At 37.4% G+C, this 22,981-nt stretch overlaps 1 protein-coding gene across 1 annotated transcript; it reads right to left on the bottom strand.

The window, feature by feature from the left end:
- Positions 1-4,548: 4,548 nt before the first annotated feature.
- Positions 4,549-22,976, bottom strand: RIOK2 (RIO kinase 2; the record flags this gene model as incomplete). The annotated part of the gene is made up of 9 exons (XM_011989453.1): positions 4,549-6,906; positions 8,751-8,847; positions 11,209-11,733; positions 12,816-12,908; positions 15,274-15,465; positions 17,270-17,358; positions 21,215-21,390; positions 21,829-21,945; positions 22,964-22,976. Coding segments are annotated over 9 exons (1,467 nt in total), but the record flags the coding sequence as incomplete, so codon positions are not given.
- Positions 22,977-22,981: the final 5 nt, after the last annotated feature.

Below are 22,981 nucleotides of genomic sequence, written 5' to 3'. Positions count from 1 at the left end.
AGACTGGATTAAGAAAATGTGGCACATATACACCATGGAATACTATGCAGCCATAAAAAAGGATGAGTTCATGTCCTTTGTAGGGACATGGAGATGCAGCTGGAAACCATCATTCTCAGCAAACTAATGCAAGAACAGAAAGCCAAACACTGCATGTTCTCACTCATAGGTGGGAATTGAACAATGAGAACACTTGGAGACAGGAAGGGGAACATCACACACCGGGACCTGTTGTGGGGTGGGGGTGATGGGGAGGGATAGCATTAGGAGATATACCTAATCTAAATGACCAGTTAAAGGGTGCAGCACAGCAACATGGCACATGTATACATATGTAACAAACCTGCATGTTGTGCACATGTACCCTAGAACTTAAAGTATAATAAAAAATAAATAAAAATAAATCCACTCAACTATTCTTTGTCTTTTGATTGGAGAGTGAAATCCATTTACATTCAATGTTATTATTGATAAGTAAGGACTTAACCTGCCATTTTATTTGTTTTCTGGTTCCTTTGTGGTCCTCTCCTCTTTCCTTCCTTTTTGTCTTCCTTTTAGTGAAGGTAATTTTCTCTGGCAATATGTATCAATTTCTTGCTTTTTATTTTTTGTGTATCTGTTGTACATTTTTCTATTTGATGTTACCATGAGGCTTGGAAATAATATCTTATAACCCATTATTTTAAACTAATGACAACTTAACACTAACTGCATAAACAAACAAGCAAAAAATACAAAACTGATAAAAACTCTATACTTTACCTTTGTACCCCTACTTTTAAACTTTTTATTCTTTCTATTTATATCTTATTGTACTGTGTATGTTTTGAAAACTGGTTGTAGTTATTATTTTTTATTGGTTCAGCTCTTAGTCTTTCTCTGCAAGATATGAGCAGCACAATTACTGTGTTATAATATTTTGTTTGCCTGTGTACTTACTATTACCTGTAAGTTTTGTACCTTCAGATTTCTTATTGATCATTAATGCTCTTTTCTTTCAGATAGAAGAACTCCCATTAGCATTTATTTTAGAATAGGTCTGATGTTTATGAAATCCCTCGGCTTTTGTTTGTCTGGGAAAGTCTTTATTTCTCCTTCATATTTGAATGATATTTTTGCTGTATATAGTATTCTAGGATAAAAGGGTTTTTGTTTTTTTTTCCTTCGGCGCTTTAAATATGTCATGCCACTCTCTCTTGGCCTATAAGATATCCACAGAGAAGTCTGCTGCCAGATGTATTAGAGCTGCATTTTAAATTATTTGTTTCTCTTGCTGCTTTTAGGATTCTTTCTTTATCCTTGACCTTTGATAGTTTGATTATTAAATGTCTTGAGGTAATCTTATTTGGGTTAAATCTGCTTGGTGTTCTATAACTTTCTTGTACTTGAATATTGACATCTTTCGTTAGGTTTGGGAAGTTCTCTGTTATTATCCCTTTGAATAAACTTTCTACCCCATCTCCCTCTCTATTTCCTCTTTAAGGCCAATAACTCTTAGATTTGCTCCTTTGAAGCTGTTATCTAGATCTTGTAGGCTTGTTTGATTCTTTATTCCTTTTTCTTTTTTCTTCTCTGACCGTGTATTTTCAAATAGCCTGTTTTCAAGCTAATTCTTTCTTCTGTCTGATCATTTCTGCTGTTAAAGAACTCTGATGCATTCTTTAGTATGTCAATTACATTTTTCAGCTCCAGCATTTCTGCTTGATTATTTTTAAATATTTCAGTCTCTGTGTTAAATTCATCTGATAGGATTCTGAATTCCTTCTGTGTTTTCTTGAATTTTGCTGATTTGCCTCAAAACAGCTGTTTTGAATTCTCTGTTTGAAAGGTCACATATCTGTAGCCCTCCAGGATTGGTCCTTGGTGCCTTATTCTGTTTGGTGGATTCTTGTTTTCCTGAATGGTTTTGAAGCTTGTGGATGTTCATTGATGTCTAGGTATGAGATTTAGGTATTTACTATAATCTTCACTATCTGGGTTTGTTTGTACCTGTGCTTCTTGGGAAGGCTTTCCAGGTATTTGAAGGAACTTAGTTGTTATAATTTAACTTTTTGGTCACTGTAGCTGTATCTGCATTAGGGGGTACCCCAAGCCCAGTAATGCTATGGCTCTTGCAGATTCATAAAAGTACCACCTTGGTGGTCTTGTATAAGATCCAGAAGAATTCTCTAGATTACCAGGCAAGACTTTCTCTCTTCCGTTATTTTCTCCCAAATAAATGGAGTCTCTTTTTTTGTGCTGAGCGCCTAGAACTGGAGAAAGGGTGACACAAGCACTTCTGTGGCCACCGCCACCACTCGGACAGTGCTATGTCAGATCAAAGCTAACACAGCACTGGGTTTTGCCCAAGGCTTACAGTAACCATTGCCTGGCTATTGCCTACATTCACTCAAGGCCCTAGGACCCTACAATCAGTTGCTTGGCCCCAGGCAGGCCCACAGATACCATCTGGGAACCCAGGCCTGGAGTCAGAAACCTTAGTAATCTACCTAGTGCTCTATTCTACTGTGGCTGAGCTGGCACCCAAGCCACAGACAAAGCTCTTCCCACTCTTCCCTCCCTTTTCCACAAGCAGAGGAGTCTCTCCCCATGGTCACCACCATCCCAGGCCCATGGTGCGTACCACCTGGTTACTACCAGTGTTCACTCAAGGCCCAAGTGTTCTTCAGTCAGCTTGTGTTAAGTGCTGGCAGTCCTGGGACTCTTCCTTCAGGGCAGTGGGCTCCCCTCTGGCCCAGGGAAGGTCCATAAATGCTGTCCAAGAGCCAAGGCCTGGAACCAGGGACCTCAAAAGCCTACTTGGTCCTCTACTGCACTGTGGCTGAGCTGGTACCTACAGTGCAAGACAAAGTCCCCTTTACTCTTCCCTCTCTTTTTTTATTCAAGCAGGAGTCTCTGTAGGCACCACAGCTGGGAATATGCAGGGTCACACCTGAAGCCAGCACATCTCTGAGTTGCACCCGAGGTCTATGGGAAGTACTGCCTGGCTACCACTGCTCACTAAGGGCCCCAAAGCTCTTTAGTCAGCAGGTAATGAATCCTGCCTGGACTGGGTCCTTTTAAGGCAGTGGGTTCCCTTCTGGCCCAGGGTGTGTCTAGAAATGTTTTCCAGGAGGTAGGGCCTGAAATGGGGGTCTTAGGACTCTGCCTGTTGCCCTATGCAGTTGGCTGAGCTGATATCCAAGCTGCAAGACAAAGTCCTCTCTACTTTCCTCTCCTCTCCTCAAAAATTAGTAGTCTCTCCTGGAGCTGCAAGCTGTGCTGTGTGGGATTGGGTGAGAGGTGGCATAAGTAGTCCTTTGGCCAGCCTGGTTGGTGTCTCACTAAGTCGTGTGTCTTCCAAGTCCACTGATTCCAAGCCCAGCATAGCACCAGGACTTGCCCAGAAATTGCAGTCCTTGTGGTCTAGACTGCCTTTCAGGCTTATTTAGGACCCCAGAGCACATCAGCCTGTGGTGGCAAGTCTTGCCGAAATTCCAGTTCTGACCACTGGGATAGGCAATTCCCCTCTGGCTGGGGCTGGTCTAAATGCTCCCTCCATGGGCACTGAGTTCTGCCTGGTGTTGCTTTCTGCTGTGACAGGGCAGCACTGAGTTTTAATGCAAAGTCCCACAATCACTGTACTCTTCATCCCCCAAGTACACATTCTCTTGCCACACCACGTGGCCGCTGTCAAGGGATGGGGGAGTGGTGGCATCAATTCAAGACTGTTTTTCCCACCCTCTTCAGTGCCTCTTTCAGTGATATTAAGTTAAAAGTAGGTACTGCGATCTCTCATCTGATTTTTGGTTTTTATGAAAGTGTTTTTTTATATAGATTGTTGTTCAGTTTGGTGTTCCTGTGGGAAGGATGATTGGTGGAGGTTTCTGTTTGGTCATCTTGTTCGGCCTCTACTGCAAAATGTTAGTATTTTTAATGTCATTATTTACAATATTAAGGTAAAACTTACAGTCTTTAAAATGTAACAACATAGTTTTTGTGAATGACAAAGTTTTCTATAAAAGTATTGTAGCTTTGGAGTTATCTCTATAGTCCTGGTTATTACACAACTGTGTAATGGCTATTCTGAACTTTAATCTCCAGCCTCCTTACACAGTTGCATAAGATGGCTCTAGTACTTCATAAACTAGACCAAGGGCAAATTAAGATATGGCCTGATGCTTTCTAGGGAGATGTTCTAAGGAGGGATAAAGAAGACTGGGCATGGCGAACTGTAGCCCACCAAGAGTGCCGAATCTGTGACAGTGAAATAAACCTACACTTCAGAAAGTGCTCTGAGAAGCTAACATAACTCATCCCTCTATCCTTTGTAAGCAGCAACCTGGGAGGCAGCACCAGGCAGAGTTTTTTAATTAGGCAGCTATGTATTTTGTCAGAAAATTTACTAAGCAGTTGGCTAAATGAATGTTTATCTTGAGTTGCACTAACTCTGATTAGTATCTATTAAACATCTATGGTTTTGGAAAAGGCTCAAAGATAGCCAGCTATGTGCCAAAGAACAGACCAATGGCTACCAATACCACAAGGTTAGCACAAATATAAACCGCATAGTTTGTAGGAAAGGTTTATTTAATGGGGACACTAAGACTATGCAAGATGGTTACTAGAAAAACATCTTTCAGTCTGGATAAATACACAACAAGGGATCATAGTTGAAATACCAGTGACCTTCACAATAGGAAAGGTGGTCAGTTTCTGGAATTTTCCTTTTGGTAACCTGAAGAAGTCATTTTAGCAGTACTAACCATACAGTATATGTCAGGCACTGTAATAAACTCTTTACAAGTGGTACTTCATTTAGTCTTCACAACTCTGAGGTAGGTACTATTAAATGCCCCTATGTTACAAACAAAAAAATTGAGGTTAGAGAGGCTAAAGAAGGTACCTGAGGTTTGGGAAGTGTAGAACCAGGATTTAAATCTGGAACTCCTAGGCAAAAACAGTGTTTTAACAATCACAATATACAGCTTTGCCACATTAGTAAAATTTAAAATTTGTTTTTGTTCATTGTTCACTATGTATGTTTTAAAATGTGAGGGTTATAGCTTATCTGTTAGGACAAACTCTAACTTCTAATTGACGGCTAGCCAAACATATCTTCAAAAAATAACTATTATACCTTAGGTTTCAACAACCAAAACAACATATTCAGAAAAAACTAAATTTCTTAACAGATCATTTATTAGTAAATCTTCAATAGCTAGCAACAATCTTTGCCCAAATGAGGTAAGGCCTCCATTTTTGACTGGAACAATTTATTCTTCGGCCCACATGAAATGTTAGGCTATTAGAGGTAAAAATCATGTTTGTCTTGAGTTTCTTAATAGCAATGGGCTTTTTATGTAGTAGATACTCAAAAATCAACTGAGTCAATTAGGTAAAGCTGAGCAGGATAAGGCTTTATTCCCAATTTGCTTTCATCACTCTGAATATAAGAAAATGATTCCAAAATAAACATCCTGTGGTTCTATTAAGCTGTTTTCAACTTTACATTATAAAAATGCTTAAAAGTCGAGAGATTATATATACAAAATGAATACCTGAATTCAAAGATATATCTAAAATGCAAAGCAGGGGTATTTAAATATTTCAATGTCTAATTTTCAAGGGAACAGGAATTGGCATTTTCTAGCTTCTATATATTTAAACCAATTTATTAGATAATGACAGGTCTTGCAAATAGCTAGTAGAGTTAATCTGGCAAAGGTGAAAGGGAATCTGCTGTCTTGATCAATCTTGGAAAAGTCTGTCCTATATTCCCTCTGGTAGAACATAATTAGGGATTCAAGTAATCCTGTTTGGTGACGGTGGGGTGATATTGCCATCTAATGGCCATTTTTCGCTGCAAGTGATCCCCTTTTCCCGCTTATGTGGCAATGAAGAGACAATAATCAGGTGCATACACTTAAGCACTCATCTTTACATCTCACTGAATTATAAAGTCCTTGAGGAAGGGACCATGGCTATGTATTTTCTTTCCTGAATTAGGTATTTGTTAACACCGAGGTGAGAACATGTTCCAGACCCACTTACATAAGCATATGAGAAAGAACATTTCATTCTTCATTTTACTCCACCTTCCCCCACCCCTAACTCTTCTGATACTCAGGCCTGCTTACAAGCTGCCAACTGGAAAAATTGTGGTGGACTATCTCAAGTAAGTTTCCATTCTCATGACCACATTACCAATGTAAGTGGCACAAAACAGACTATTAATTAATCAATTAATTAAGCAAATTATACATTACTGGTTTATCTTTACTTCCAAAGGCTTATCTTTACTTCTAAAGAAAAATAAGGCAGTGAATTCCTCCAGTTGCCAAATAAAATGCAACCAAGTTGTCGGCAGAATTTCAGAATCATTATAATGATTCTAATAGCCATGTTTTATTGAATGCTTATAATGTGCTAAACATTGTTCTAATTGCTTTATGTGCATTGTATCATATAATCCTCAACAAACAGAAAACAACAAAAATGTTTAGATTTTTAAAAATATGCAAATATCTCTAATAAAGTTATTTATTTTAGTTACCCAAATTACTTTGAAAACATGGACTGCTTTGGCAGATAATTATTCTTTGCAAGACACATACTGAATGACCCAAATTTATAGATGAAAGAGAGTTTATTTATTTATTAATATATGATAACCTTGGCTCAAAAAAGACAAATGAGGGCTCAAAAAGGAATTACAGTAACTTAAAAAATATATTAAACATATCCAAGATCCTAAATATATTATTCTCCCCAAAAGCTAGCTGCTTCCATACTTGATTTGATATTTTGCATGTTTTCCCTACGTTGCTTGGTAAATATATTTGCTTCTCCTTTCTGCAATCGACGTCTGACAGCTGATTTTTGCTGTTTTGTCAACTGACGTTTCACCTTCTGTTTCACCAGTTCCTGGAAAGATTTCATAAATTAGCATTACTAATAATGAACCATTTCAAATAGTACACTGCTAATACCTTTTCTATTTATATACTGAGAGCATGAATTTTTAAGATTCCAAACACTATATAGTACTTTCCAAAAGCACTATATAGAAACTGTTATATAGGAAAAATTAAATTCCAAACAGAAATACAGATTACATAGAAAAAATACAGTGTATAGGCAGAATTTTTAAAAAATTACCATAGTGCCACCTAGTGGTCCATCATGAAAACTGATGGGAAAAACAAGATGAAAACTGCTTGTTCCTCTGCTTTTTAGGTTAAAAGGCTCTCAGAGTAGGTTTTGTAATAGAAAATTATTTTTGAAAGCATTCAGTATTGCTCAATATATCCAAGAATGCCTTCACAGTTTCAGCTGTAGAAATGACCTGATGGTAGCAATCACCCAAGGAAAAGTCTTCACATCTCTTTTGATCATAAATTAAAATTACTTATTAGTTAAGATATACCATGCATGGCATATGACTTACAAAATGAATAAGAAATGTGAAATAGGGTTCACAATGACCTTTTCTTTCTCTGAAACACTATAGTCTGCCATTTAATAACTGTATATAACCTTGTATCATCCAACTTGTCTCCTAAAAAAGAAGATAGCTGCAAAACGCTGCAAAGCCAGGAACAAGGGTCTTCTTTTTTTTTTTTGAGACAGGGTCTTGCTGTGTTGCCCAGGTTGGAGTGCAGTGGCAGGAACACAGTTCACGGTGGCTGCAACCTCCTGGGCTCAAGTGATCTTTCTGCCTCGGCCTCCTGAGTGGCTGGGAACACAGGTGTACACCACTACACCTGGCTCATTTTTAAATTTTTTGTAGATGGAGTCTTGCTATGTTGCCCAGGTTGGCCTGAAACCCTTGGGGGCTCAAGCAATCCTCCCACCTCAGCCTCCCAAAGTGCTGGGATCACAGGTCTGAGCCACGGTGCCCGATCAAATCTGTACTTATAATTTTATACCATTGGCTTGGCATGGTGGCTCACGCCTGAAATCCCAGCACTTTGGGAGGCCAAGGTGGGCGGATCACCTGAGGTCAGGAGGTTGAGACCAGCCTGGCCAACATGGTGAAATGCTGTCTCTACTAAAAATACAAAAATTAGACAGGCATGGTGGTAGGCACCGGTAATCCTAGCTACTCAGGAGGCTGAGGCAGGAGAATTGCTTGAACCCGGGAGGCAGAGGTTGCAGTGGGCTGAGATCACGCCACTGCCTTCTAGCCTGGATGACAAGAGCGAAACTCCGTCTCAAAAAAAACAAAAACAAAAACAAAAACAAAAAACAAACAACAACAAAAAATGTTATACCATTAACATATAAGTCCAAGTGTCTGAGGCTGTCTTATACACCTTGTAATCCTCACAGTGACCAAGCTCATTAATCTTCAGCTCATATGAAGAATGATTCATTCATCTCAAACCTGATCAATTTATCAAGTGACCTACATTAATTTTTTGAAAGTCATCGGTTTGTATTCTAACAAAAAATTACTTGAAATGTAATCAACAGGCTGCCTAAAATCTGAAGGACAACTGAAAAAGAAGGTATTTTGAGTTTTACCAACAAAAAGTCATTTGGCCTTCATTTTACACATGACGGTGGCAGGATACAACTCTGCCACATCCTTTGAGAAACATTCATTTATTAAAATCAAAGAAAGTACTGGTTTCAAGACTTAATTCAAAAAGCAATCAACAGAAATCTGGACCTGAAAAGCATACATTATTTGTTTAATGAGACACGGCAATCAGATCACAGTAGTGATGTAATAAACATTCAGTACATGTTGAATGACTACTTACCGGAGGGATTGTTGAACAGCTTACAACACTGCCTGAAGAAGTGATACTCAGAGTTCTTGTTCTATACTGATTCATAGCTCCCATATTTTCTTCATCTCTAAAATTAAAAAACCCACAATGTATCTAGTTAATTTGTATAATGTAATGAATCCCATTTGATTATATTATTTTTTGCATGCAGCAAAATTGAAGACATAAAATACTTCAGAAAGATATCTTAAAATTTCTGTGAAGATAAAACTACCTACTGTTAAGTTCTATATAAACAATTTTCATTTTCCAGCATTTTGTTAGTCACTATCAAAATTTAAAAACAGTAGAATGCTTTAGCCATTGAAATTTATCACTTCCCCACAATTCATCTTCCCTTTTCTAATAATCCTCTCCTCTTCTTTCACTGAACTATATAAATCTGTTTCTCCCTATCTAAATTTTTGAGACTCTTTCACCTTCACAAACAACAGAAGATATAATGGAAACAGACACTACTCATGATAGTCAGCTCCACTAGGGTAGGAAAATCTGCAACCTAGAGATGAATGTTTTCACATGGCTCAAAGTTTCAATATATGGAATGTATAAAAACTCATAACTCCTAACAGTTAATATTTTTCAGCAACATCTGCTGTTTTGCTTTTACTCTGAATGAAAGTTTTGCCCAGCATGTATCCAGAGAGTGAGAACAAAATTATTGTTCCCACTCTGAGTTTAAAAGACCATTTAATCCTATGTAGGTTTTATTCTATCACTGTGATGGTTAATTTTACATGTTAACTTGACTGGGCCTCAGGGTGCCAGATATTTGGTTAAACATTAACCTGGGTGTGTCTTTGAGGGTGTTTCTGAATCCATAAACTGAGTATAGCAGATTGCCCTCCCCAGTGTGGGTGGACCTCATCCAATCCATTGAAGGCCTGATCAGAACAAAAAGGCAGAGTAAGAGAGAACTGTCTTTGAACTGGGACATAGATCCTCTCTTTTCTTTGAATGTGGACTGGAACTTACGCTATTGGCTCTTCTGGCTCTCAGCCCTTTGGATTTGTACTGGAACTGTACCATGGGCTCTCCTGCATCTACAGCTTGTTGACTACAGATCCTGGGACTTCTCAGCCTCCATAACCCCATGGGCTAATTCCTTATAATAAATCTCCATTTCTGTTCTCTGAAGAATCCAGTCTAATACAATCACTCAAAATCCTGAGCCTCTGTCACCCCTGATTCTTTTCCTTTTAAGCTTCTGATTTAATTTTCCAAGTTTATTATTTAAATGGAAGTAGCCCTGTGACACAGATACACAGCTATATGAAAAAGGAACAAAATTCTTATGTTTTGCTTCATGAATAAAACTGTAAAGATAAAGGTAGGCTTAAGATATAAGCCCAAATATGTACTGAAAAATGTTTAATAAATGTATTGAAGTAATTTTAATTGTCACATTACTATTTTGAAATAAATAAAACCAGTAGTTCATTAAACTAGTTTGATTCTGAATAAGCTATCCCAAATCCAAAAATTAAGTTTTAGAACTTTTCCTAAACTAAGCTGAGCCTGATTAATATTTACAAAAAAAAAAAAAAATTCCTAAAAGAAAACATAGTATCATTACATAATTTTAACTACACATGAACAAAGGACAGAAGGCTCAAGGTACCAGAGAAAATTCACTGCAGATGTTTCATATAGAAAGTACATTTATTGCATGTTTTAATATTTACATGCCTTTACATAACTCAAACACACATCAGATGTGTAATTAGGAGAATATGTGAGGAATAACTCATCCATCTAAAACCTGATCAATGTATCCAGAGACCTATAATAATTTGAAAGTCATCAGTTTGTATTTTTTTTTTTTTTTTTTTTTTTACAAATCTAAGCCCAGTACTTCATTGCTGCTCAAAGAAACAACAATCTCTTTGAAAACTGTTGAGACAGAGTTTTCGCTCTTGTCACCCAGGCTGGAGTGCAGTGACGCGATCTTCGGCTTACTGCAACCTCCGCCTCCCAGGTTCAAGTGATTCTCCTACCTCAGTCTCCCAAGTAGCTGGGATTACAGGCACAGGCTACCATGCCTGGCTAATTTTTGTATTTTTAGTAGAGACAGGCTTTTGCCATGTTGTCCAGGTTGGTCTCAAACTCCTGACCTCAGGTGATGTGCCTGCCTTGGCCTCCCAAAGTGCTGAGATTACAGGCATGAGCCACTGTGCCCAGCCATCAGTTTGTATTTTAAGGAAGAATTACTTGAAATTTAGTCAATAGGCTGCCTAGAATCAGGTCAACTGAAAAGGAAGCTATTTTGAATTTTTAACAACAAAAAATTATTTGGCTTTCATTTTATACATCAAGGCGGCAGAATACAATTCTGCCACATCATTTGAAAAAAGCGCTCATTTACTAGAATCTAAGAAAGTATCGGTCTCAAGACTAAAGTTAAAAAGCAATGGACAGAAGTCTATACCTGAAAGGCCTGAATTCTCTATTTAATGATGACAAGGCAATTAGATGAGGGCATTCATCTTCATACTCCTCACAGCCAGCAGGGACTCCTCCTTGAACTCTCTGACCATCTTGCCCGTTGTAATTTTCAGCTCTGTTTTTCTCCTCGGAAAATTCAGTTACAGAGTTGTTTTCAACAACCTGCCCTTTTATTTCTTCTAAAGCTTGATTGAATTCAGTCATTTCAAAACACCGTGCATCAGCACTCTCTTCTAATAAACTGTCTTCTTTTATTTGTTCAGGGTCTCCAGATGATCTGCAATAGCAGCCCTCTGATTCTTCTACAGAGTTCTGTTCAGTTTCATTTTCTGACCTATAAACCTCTGCTTTTTCTGCCACTTCTCCATCTGAAAATGAGAATTCAGATCTCTCTTCTGTTTCAGTATGTTTATCATCTGGACCTAATGGATGAAGCAGTTCATCATCTGCCTGCATTTCCTTTGTGTAGCCACTGGCAGAAACCTCCACATCAAGAGTGTCTTCCCTCCTAGAAAAAAAAAAAAGTGTCAAGCATTGAAAGAGAGAAAAAATGTTTATCTAAGAGGAGTAAATATCTACTACTCTGATAAATTATGATTCAAGTGAGTTTAATAGCTTATATGTTAAAAATAATTTTTTCCTTTCCTAAAATGTATTTAAATGACACAGGTATACAAATATGAAAGGTATATGCTGGCTGTAATTTTAAGAATAAAATAACTGAAAAACAACAATATAAATAAAAACGTTATAAAAACCTCAGCTATGTTTATTAGCTTTGTAAATTAACTTTCAAAGGGTGCTAAGGATTTCCTTCAGATTATGTGACTCATCCCAGATCAGAAAATATGTTAAGTGTATAAAATAAATATGAGAAAACTGAGTTTTGAGAATGTACATAATAGTTATGTCTTGAGAATCAATTAAAGATACCTCCTGGGGCCGGGTGCAGTGGCTCAAGCCTGTAATCCCAGCACTTTGGGAGGCCAAGACGGGAGGATCACGAGGTGAAGAGATCGAGACTATCCTGGCTAACACAGTGAAACCCCGTCTCTACTAAAAAATACAAAAAAAACTAGCCAGGCGAGGTGGCGGGCGCCTGTAGTCCCAGCTACTCGGGAGGCTGAGGCACGAAAATGGCGTAAGGCCAGGAGGCGGAGCTTGCAGTGAGCGGAGATCCGGCCACTGCACTCCAACCTGGGCGACAGAGCTAGACTCCCTCTCAAAAAAGAAAAAAAAAAAAAAAAAGATATCTCCTGGTCCCGATAAAGGAAAAACATAAATTTCAATGAACGTTTGGTGTGATTCCTTATGAATGAGTTACTCACATAGCATCCAAAATAGAATAAAAGTTCTTGAGTTTATAAGAAACTAGATATGTTCCCTTTCTAAAATTCAACAGCAGTGACTTAATGGACCAAATGCAGGTATTTTCAAGTTTTTAAGTTTCAGTTATGTACTACAGAGCAATGACATCTAACAGTGACTATATGTCAAAATTTGAAAAGTTTTTTAGATGAAAATGTTAATTTTTAGAAATACACAGTCCAGATATTTAAACTATTATGTAAAGCAATGGGGAGTACAAACCTGATATCCCTAAAGGTTGGAAAAAGCTCACTTTCATAGCTGAAACGTTTCATGAAGAAATCTCGAATGCATTTAACATCTCTGTCAAAATACCTGCAAAAGCAAGAATCATTTATGATGTAGCCTTTAATGCTCCTTTTTCCTTATTAGCCAATGACAATATCCTTATTGGTGAATGGTACTGCTGCTCCTTACACGAGGAGATAAAAGATGTTACACAAAGGAAAAGAAGATACAAATGAGTTACCAGTGTGCTTGAAAAACTAAAATCCAAGGAAATCTCAAGGATATAAGCTGTCAATGCCATGCAGTTCCTACGGTTAGGAAAGTCAAGGTTTTCTCATAGTTACTGGTATATAGTTAGAGACACTAGGGAAAGATGAGTGTGAACCCCAGGAAATAAGATTACGGGCCTATGGTTTAGGGATAGGTTTCCACTTATTCTCCTCGTCCTGAGTCTGGCTATGCTTCCCATCAGCAACACTCACTAGAACCTCTAGCCAACTGAAAGATCTGAAGATAAAAAGATATTAATATTAAATAGTTAAGTTTGGAGACTACTGAGTTATGTTTACGGCTCTTTGTTATCCATTGGCCGATTTGCAATAATACTCAAAGGGATAAATAATGCTACAGCTTATAAAAATAATCTGACGAGATGTTAATCTGGACCAAAAGTAGAGTAATTTCTGAGTATCAGGCTGCCTTATGGGCCACCATAAAGCAGATTAATCACCACAAAGAGATTCAATTTTCTAGAAGATTTCCAGACAAGGGAGAATTAAGGACAGGATAACATGGAACTGACTATCTCTTTGAGAAAGATGAGTTTGGAAACAGGAAGATAATGCCTCTCCTCTTTGCTCACAGGGCACTCCGGGAAAAATATTAATATATTTTAAAAAGACTATTTTATATACGTTTACATTTCCCTACAAGACAGTAACATCTTCTAAAGCATATATAGGGCTTATTTATATCTCAATCTCTAGCAATTAGCACAGCTCCTTGGCCTCAGTACTGGTTCATAAAAATTGAAATTAAATCACAACATCTCCCCATAGAACGATGCAGCCTAAACCTAGAATGTCATCATCTGTCACACTCTGGGGGCTCCTAAATGTTCCTTTATTGTGTGACTATGTTACTCCTTATTAATAAAAATGGTGATTAGTCATCATCCAAAGAGTACTGATCACCCAAGTGCCAGGCATTAATCTTTTAGTATTATTTTGTTGAAAACATTTTAAAAATTTGTTTTCAAATGACATTTCTTTCTGTAGCATAAGTACAGACATTTTCTACTGGAAACCAGGATGAAGACAAGCTTCACTTAACAAAACTACTTCAAGCTCAATCTCTGCAAGAACTAATATACACTATTATATAAGTGATACTAGTTGTTAGTTTAGGAAAAAGAAGTTTCTCATAAAGCTTGGAACAGAAAGAAAAAAAAATCCTTAGTTACACTCAATTGATTCATGAACCACAAGCAAATAAAAGATAAGGTCCTATTTCAGGACTTGGTTTGGTTTAAATAAGGAATGGGAAGAATATGATTATTGCAGTATATAGTGATTCTGCTCTGTGTCAGAGATAAAGTTTTATGTGAATTTTTTTTCTAATAATAAAAGCTAAAAGTGACAAGAGATAATTATCACTGGTTTGACAACTGAGTCCAGTCCAAAACCACAACTTTTATTCAGATCATCGAGCTTACTGAGTTATGCTCTTGGAGGCAATCATGGAAGAGCAAGAAAAAGAAAAAGGCAAAAGTGGTTCTAGGGTTCCCCACTTCAGTCCCAACTTTTACCTGTTTTAACAATTGGGATTCCATCTAAAAGTCTGTTTGAACAAAGGGTTCCATATCTAAGAAAATTTGACTTTCGAAGTCTGTCAATTTACAACAAAGAAATTCAAATTCTTATGGGGAAAACTCTAGTGTTTATACGTTAACACTAGCCACTTCAAACCAGTGACTGACCTAAATAGTATCACAATACTATTTATTGTGATACCTAATAGTATCACAAAATTGAAAAATTATGAAAAAATGATTCTATTCTAAACAAACACATCCACATCCAGAATTAATAAGAGCGCGTACAGGCTGGGCGCGGTGACTCACACCTGTAATCCCAGCACTTTGGGAGGCCAAGGCAAGCAGATCACCTGAGGTCGGGAGTTAGAGACCAGCCTCACCAACGTGGAGAAAGCCTGTCTCTACTAAAAAAAAAAAAAAAAAAAAAAAACAAAAAAATTAGACAGGTGTGGTGGCGCCTATCTGTAATCCCAGCTCCTCAGGAGGCTGAGGCAGGAGAATCGCTTGAATCCGGGAGGCAGAAGTTGCAGTGAGCCAAGATCGTGCCATTGTACTCCAGCTTGGGCAACAAGAGCAAAACTCCGTCTCCAGAAAAAACATAATAATAATAAAAATAAAAAAATAGCATGTACATACCACTCAGCATTGGGATGAGAAGTTGAAACCATCTGTGGAAAATCAATCATGGTGATATGGTCATTTTCATCCAAAATGAGATTAAATTCATTAAAATCTCCATGAATCAGCCCATGATTTGCAAGTTTGACAATTAGTTCCATAGCTTCATCATATACTGATGCAGGATCTTCAACATGGTGTATCTGACATCTGAAAGTATTTTAAGCATGAATATAGGTTATTTGTATTCATTTATGATTTTAACGAAAGTATGTATGCATGTGAACATAAATATTATTTCCACGCCCTGGCTCCCCAGCAGTTTTCTTCTCATTCCCATCAGCACACAGATATAATATCCCCCATCTATTAAAAAAAAATAGCCACACTCTGCTTCAATTCTGTATCTCTTTTCTACTACTACCTTTCTTTGATCTTTACAACCAAACTTTTCCAATTTGTTTCCTCCTACTCTCTAACACCATTTCAAACAGGCTTTCATCTACCTTATTTCAATAGCCCTTGTTGAGACTACCAATGACTTCAATGTTGCTAAAGCCAAAGGTCAATTCTTAGTCCTCATCATATGTGGTCTGTCAGCTGACCTCTTTGAATATTTCTTCACTTAACTTTTAACACTTAACATTGGGATGAGAAGTTGAAACCATCTGTGGAAAATCAATCGTGGTGATATGGTCATTTTCATCCAAAATGAGATTAAATTCATTAAAATCTCCATGAATCAGCCCATGATTTGCAAGTTTGACCATTAGTTCCATAGCTTCATCATATACTGATGCAGGATCTTCAACATGGTGTATCTGATTTACAAGTCTGACAATTAGTTCCATTCTCTCCAGGTTTTCTTCCTTCCTCATAGATCATACCTTGTTAGTCTTTTCTATTTGTACTTCATCTTTTTCCTTGACCTCTAAATTCTGGAGTTCCTCAAAGGTCCATCCTATGACCTTTTGTTTTCTCTTATTTAGACTCACTCTTGGTGATCGCATCCAGATTAATGGTTTAAATACCACATATACACTGATTTTAACGTAGACTTCTCTAACTCCCAGGCATCTCAAACTTAACATGTCCAAAATGGAATCTCTGATTCTGTCCCATCCTCCAACTCCAAAATGCTCTTCCTGTAGCTTTCCTGTTTCTGTACAAGGTAGCTTTCTCCCTCCAGTTAATTTGCTACTCAGGTCAAAAACTTTGGTGTCACTATTGTCTCATTCCTTCCTTCACATCCATATCCAATCCCAAATCATGTTGGTTCAACCTGCAGAACACATTCAGAATCTGACTGCTTTTCATCACCTTCACAACTATCACTGTAATCAGAATTACAACCATTTCTTGCCTAGATTATTGTAATGGCCTCCTAACTTGTCTTCAAATTATATCTTTGTCTCCCCAGAGTCTATTAATTCAGCAGGCAGAGTGACCCTCTGAAAACACTGAGATCACTGATTGATGAGATCACATCTCTTCTCTGCTCAAAATACTCCCACTCCAATAGCTGCTAATCTGAATCAAAATTTGGTAAGGTTTCACCTTATTAGTGAGACTTTTCTCAACCACCTTACATAAAACAGTAGTCTCTTGTCCCGTTAGTACTTCCTATCTCTCTTAAACTCTGCTTTTTTTTTTTTATCCATAGTACTTACTAACAATTGACAGACATTTCCTTTAGTTATTTATTGCACATCTCCTTCCATCAGAATGTAAATTCCATGAGGGCAGGGATTTTGTTTTGTTCACTATTGAGACTAAAAGGCCCTGGCACCTAACAGTCTCTTAATATGGAATGAATGAATGAATCACAGAGATTACAAAGCTCATATTGTCAGAATGAAACTGGGTTTTTAATTTGTCTTTGAGTCTATTCCTTTAAATCAATTTTTAACCTCCCAGAGGCAGTATTTCATTAACTAAAAAAAATTTTATTAAAAACCCTGAAACCTAAATTCATTTATCAGCATTCATGGCTTTAAGAATAATGAATACTTACAGTGGATAACCATTTATGAGTTCCATGACAACTGCATGACGATTGTAATCAATTGGCTTTGGAACTGGAAATTTCCTCTCATACAATGCCTAAAACATTGCAAAACAGGTGTAAGCTAATGAACAGGTCACTACTCTTTAAAGAACAATTAAATATATACCTTTCCACAGAAAAACACACAATCCTTTATAAAATTATACTTAACACACAGTTATTTATGCATAGCTTATTTATTCACTGCACAGAATAAACCATACATAAAAAGCAAATTTTAAACAAAAGTTTGAATTCACTTTTCTGCCAAAAATGAACATTTACAAAATGTTATGCACTGTGCTGGGGTTACAAAAATGAGTGTTAAAAAGTTTCTAAACAATCTAAAATTAGTGTTAAAAAGTCCCCAAGAAGCTTACAGTCTCTTGGGGTATATCCTTTCCTATTTTGTAAGTCTCTGACATTTGTTGAAATGTGCTCAAAATATTCAAATTGGAAACAAATTGTAATTTAGGAGATACTCATCTTCTGACATATTGGGAAATGAGGCATTCTAAGAGATCAGCCATTTTGGTTTATAGGGCACCAATCTTTTTCTCCAGGCCACAATATGCAATATAAACCTATTATGTGAAAAACATATACACTGTTGTTGTCTGATTCCAATGTTAAGACTCTCCATACAGCTTTTCCCCTGTGCTTATTGTCTTCAATCTTATTGTTTACAAAGCCCTGCTATTACTTTCTTTAAAATATCTCAGATTTATGCCCTTTGACATTTAGAATGCTAGTATTAGGAATGGCAAAAACTGCAATTACTTTTGCACCAACATATACTTGTAAGGAGGCATTTGTTATTTATACCTCATTACTCCACAGGTGTTCTAGCTTTTGCCATCATACCTAACCTATTCTATGTACCAATACCAATAACCTGCTGATGTTAATACTCCATTTAAAAATATATACATTGGACCGGGCACAGTGTCTCAACGTCTATAATCCCAGCACTTTGGGAGGCCGAGGCAGGTGGATCAGTTGAGGTCAGGAGTTTGACACCAGCCTGCCAGCATGGTGAAACCCATCTCTACTGAAAATACACAAAAAAATTAGCCAGGCATGGTGGCACATGCCTGTAGTCCCAGCTACCTGGGAGGCTAAGGCAGGAGAATCGCTTGAACCCGGGAGGTGGAGGTTGCAGTGAGTTGAGATCATGCCACTGCACTCCAGTCTGGGCGACAGAGCAAGACTCCGTCTCAACAACAACAACAACAAATTTTACATTGTCTGTAAATATTCTTTTCAGTTTGAACAACTTTTCCTGGTTTTCAAAACTCTTTAATCCACCTGTACAGTCCTAGTTCTCCCAATATTCTCTCCAGTACATACCAAGAAATGCAGTCAGGACAGTCACCTCAGTGTCACCTAAACACATAGGGCTCACACACATTCATGTCATTGTCCATACCACTTCTCTGCCAAAATGCACTGTTTTAGGGTCAAATAATACCCAAGCTTCATGGCTCCACTCAGCTCCACTCACTACCTGAAACCTCCTCCATCAACTATTCTATCACTTACTGAAGTTTCTCTAAACTCAGTATATAATTTAAAAAAAAATTGTTCTTAGACTTGCAGTGGTGGCTCACGCTTATAACCCCAGTACTTTGGGAGGCTGAGGTGGGTGGATCTCTTGAGGCCAGGAGTTTGAGAGCAGCCCGGGCAACACAGCAAGATCCTGTCTATAAAAGCAGGCATGGTAGCACATGCCTGTGGTCCCAGATACTTGGGGGGCTGAGGTGGGAGGACAGCTTGAGCCCAGGAGGTCAGGGCTGCAGTGAGCTGTGATCGTGCCACTGCACTCCAGCCTGGGAGACAGAGTGAGACCTTGTCTCAAAAATAAATAGATAAATAAAAGGTTCTATTTCATATGTGTTTGTGTTATCTTCTCAACTTTAAGACACAGATTGTACTGGTTATTTCTTTGGCATCCACTCCTTCACCCCACACTAAACCCCAGCAATTAATTTCAAAAGGTTGCCTATCACTTACCTTCTGTGAACAAGAACCAAACAACTTTCCACTTCCCAGATATTTTTCTTTGCTTTGTTTTTACGTACTTTTTTTCAATGTAGACCATTTTGAGCATACCTTGGCAGATCAACAGCATGTGATAAACTCAAAGATTGTGAATATTTGTCTAGAACTTGTGCTATCGCCTAGAACTCATGCTATAGCCCAATCTTTATCTTATTGTTCCTCTCTTATGAAAAATCAACATATTTAAGATGTACATTTATGTGCAACCAGATTCCATTCCTATACCTTCAATATAAATATCCTGAAAAACACCTACTACAGTTTTGGCAAAATGTGTAAATGATCCCTACCAAGCTGCTCATTTACTGACTGAATATTACAAGATACAAACTATTAGTATAAAACAAGAAATACATTAACATGTATGGTATCAGTAATACTAATTTATACTGCCTTAAGAAATCTCCCATGATTAGTGAAAATGTAAGTATACAACCCACTCAGAGAACAAGCTGAATCCTCAAGGAACAGTGTGTTCACACACTGTAGCAATCTTCAAATTTTTTTGAAAAATGAAGATAAACTATGACAAATCATACTGGCAGAATAATAAAAACACAATATTGCCTTTTGTTTAACTTAGTTATTGTTGAATATATTTAATTTGGATATTATTATATTTAACAAACATATGCTGAACTTAATTTTGAAGGCAAAAAGTTAAAAATAAAGGTTTTTGTTGTTTTTTTTTAAATGTCAGGGGAGAGTCAAATGTAGTCCGCCAGTACCCCAAAATATGCAGTCAAGTTCCAATATTTGGGGTAACTGCAGGGATCGGCATACCTGAAGTGCAATGAATAGGCCTAACCCTGAGAAAACCATCTTTGAGAGTTTGGCATTTCATCTGCCAGGTTAAGTATTTTTTTTCTATTTGGATAAATGTATGAGGTACATACAACATTTTGTTAAGTATATATGAGTAGTGATCAAGTCAGGGTATTTAGTGTGTTCATCTCCTGAGTACAATACATTTTGTTTACTATGGTCACCCTACTCTGCTATCAAACATTGAATGTATTCCTTCTAATTGTATGTTTGTACTCTTTAACTCACTTCTCTTCATCCTTACCTCTTAAAAACGAAAGATTTTTACCTTTTTTGTTTTTTGAGACAGAGTCTTGCTCTGTCAGCCAGGCTTGAGTGCAGTGGCACGATCTTCACTCACTGCAACCTCTGCCTCCTGGGTTCAAGTGATTTTCCTGCCTCAGTCTCCCAAGTAGCTGGGATTACAGGTGCCCAACACCATGCCTGGCTAATTTTTGTATTTTTAGTAGGGATGGGGTTTCACCTTGTTGGCCAGGCTGGGCTCCTTACCTCAAGTAATCCGCCCACCTCGGCTTCCCAAAATGCTGGTATTATAGGCATGAACCACTGCGCCCAGCCAATTTTTACCATTTTTAATATACATATAAATCTATAAATGATATTTGTTCCTTTATGTGAAACAAAAAACTAGCCAACTTATCTGAGACACTGAGGTTTCTACAGATGATAATTGCCTGGTGTTTTCAATTAGAAACAGACATATGTATAGCTATATACATTGAATAGACATATATACATCCACACATACATATTTGTGAGGTAACAGCATCATTAATTATTTTTGGCTCTTCCATCTTGTCAGCATTATAGAATGTGTTGCCCTTATGCATTCGTAACTATTTAAAATACCTTAACATAGAAGGGAAAAGAGCCCGAATAATCAACAGTTATTTAGGACTGAGTCTGCCTGTAGGAATTGAGTCTAAGGTTAGACAGATGTGGGGACAACAGAATCACACTTGTCATTAAGGCCTTTGAGACACATGTATTATTTGGCTAAAAAATGCATGACTATAAAATAAATACCTTCATATAGGCAAATTCCTTCATGGCAGAGAGACGCGATAAATAAAGCCAAGACACATTATGCCTATGTTTATGATAATCACGTTTGTTTTTCAAATTTCGAAACGAGGTTCTTCCTAGTCTGTGAAGCTTTAATGCAAATTGTTGTCCTTCCTCATTTGCAACAATGTAAATATCTAGAGGCAAAATTTCAAAAACAACCATTATTACAAGTGTATTCCAATCAGTTAAAACAATTCTAACTTTCTCTGATTTTGTTTCAAAAATGTCATTTTTCCTAATAAAGGTTGAGTATCCCTCCTCATCCAAAACCTTCAGACCAGAAGTGTTTTGAATTTTGGATTTTGGTATATTTGCACATAAATAATGAGATACCTTGGGAGTTATTAGAATAAAATTAATTCCTGGTATAAATGAACTTTCAATGATAGACTTTCAGAGAGAAAATAGTAACCTACTAATTAAGGGCACTTTCTGATTTGTATTGCTTCCAATCAACTTTTCGATTTACTGTTTAGTTAGAGAAAAGGGAAAATTAAAAGAGGAATCCTTTCTGAAGGGAAAACATAAACTAAAGCAAAGAAAATACTTTGCACAGTACTATTATCACTTACCTGATTCTTTGCCAACACCCATCTGGTTTCCAACAGACTCAACTACTTGCCTAGAAGAAAGTGTTTTCAAAGCTAGGTAATCATATCCTGCATTTGTCAACCGATAGCCCTGGACAGCTAGACAAAATCAAAGGAGAAAGACCATATTTCAGTTACACTGTACAACTAAGTCACATAAGTTCAAGTCATAAGAAATATTTAACAATGGAAAGTCTTCGTTGGAAAAAGATAAACTACCCAGGCTCACAAGTTTCCAATTTCTTCCTATAATTTGCATTTCTTCTCCAATGTACTGATAATCAAAATGTGACCTAAAGATAGGTCTATAAGTATTTGTGACGAGATAAAAGGAGGAATTTAAGTTCAAATTTTTTTTATCAATTTGATCTAGAATTTATGTCTGTTTTTGTATATCCATTATCCATTTCATTTTTCTAGTAATTTTTCTTTTGTAATTTATAAAAGGAAGGATATGTGATAGACTAATCCCTCACCACAGATGGTTTCAGAAGTAATGATCCAGGGTATGACTGCTGATTGTATTTTCCAAAGATGGTAGCCACAATATCTCTATCCTACATGCTCTTCTGCAGTATTCTACATGCTTTTCTGTAGTACCTACATGCTCTACTGCAGTATTGTATATGCTCTTCTGCAGTAGTCTATACACCCCTCTGCAGTATCTACCTGCTCTTCTGCAGTACTCTACATGTTTTTCTGCAGTACTCTACATGCTCTTCCACAGCACCTACGTGCTCTTCTGCAGTACTTACAAGCTCTTCTGCAGTGCTCTACATGCGCTTCTTCAGTACCCTACATGCTCTTCTGCAGTACCTACATGCTTTTCTGCAGTACTCTACATGCTCTTCTGTAGCACCTATGTGCTCTTCTGCAGTACCTACATGCTCTTCTGCAGTATCTTACATGTTCTTACTACTACTCTTTCTCCACCTCCTTTGATCTGGGTGTGCCCTGTGATTGTTTTGACTAATAGGATATGGCCAAAGTATGTTTTGTCAGTTCTTTGTTTAATGCTTTATTGGTCTGGCAACTTCTACTTCTTGACTTTTGGAACACTTGCTCTGGTGGAAACCGATTACTTGAAAAATCACAAACGGTGCCTCAAAATACTTACTTTTGGTACGCTCCCAAG

Source organism: Mandrillus leucophaeus, unplaced genomic scaffold (genome assembly GCF_000951045.1).
Source record: "Mandrillus leucophaeus isolate KB7577 unplaced genomic scaffold, Mleu.le_1.0 Scaffold353, whole genome shotgun sequence".
In the NCBI taxonomy this organism is placed as follows: Eukaryota; Metazoa; Chordata; class Mammalia; order Primates; family Cercopithecidae; genus Mandrillus; species Mandrillus leucophaeus.
This window is presented reverse-complemented; position numbering and strand designations above follow the sequence as displayed.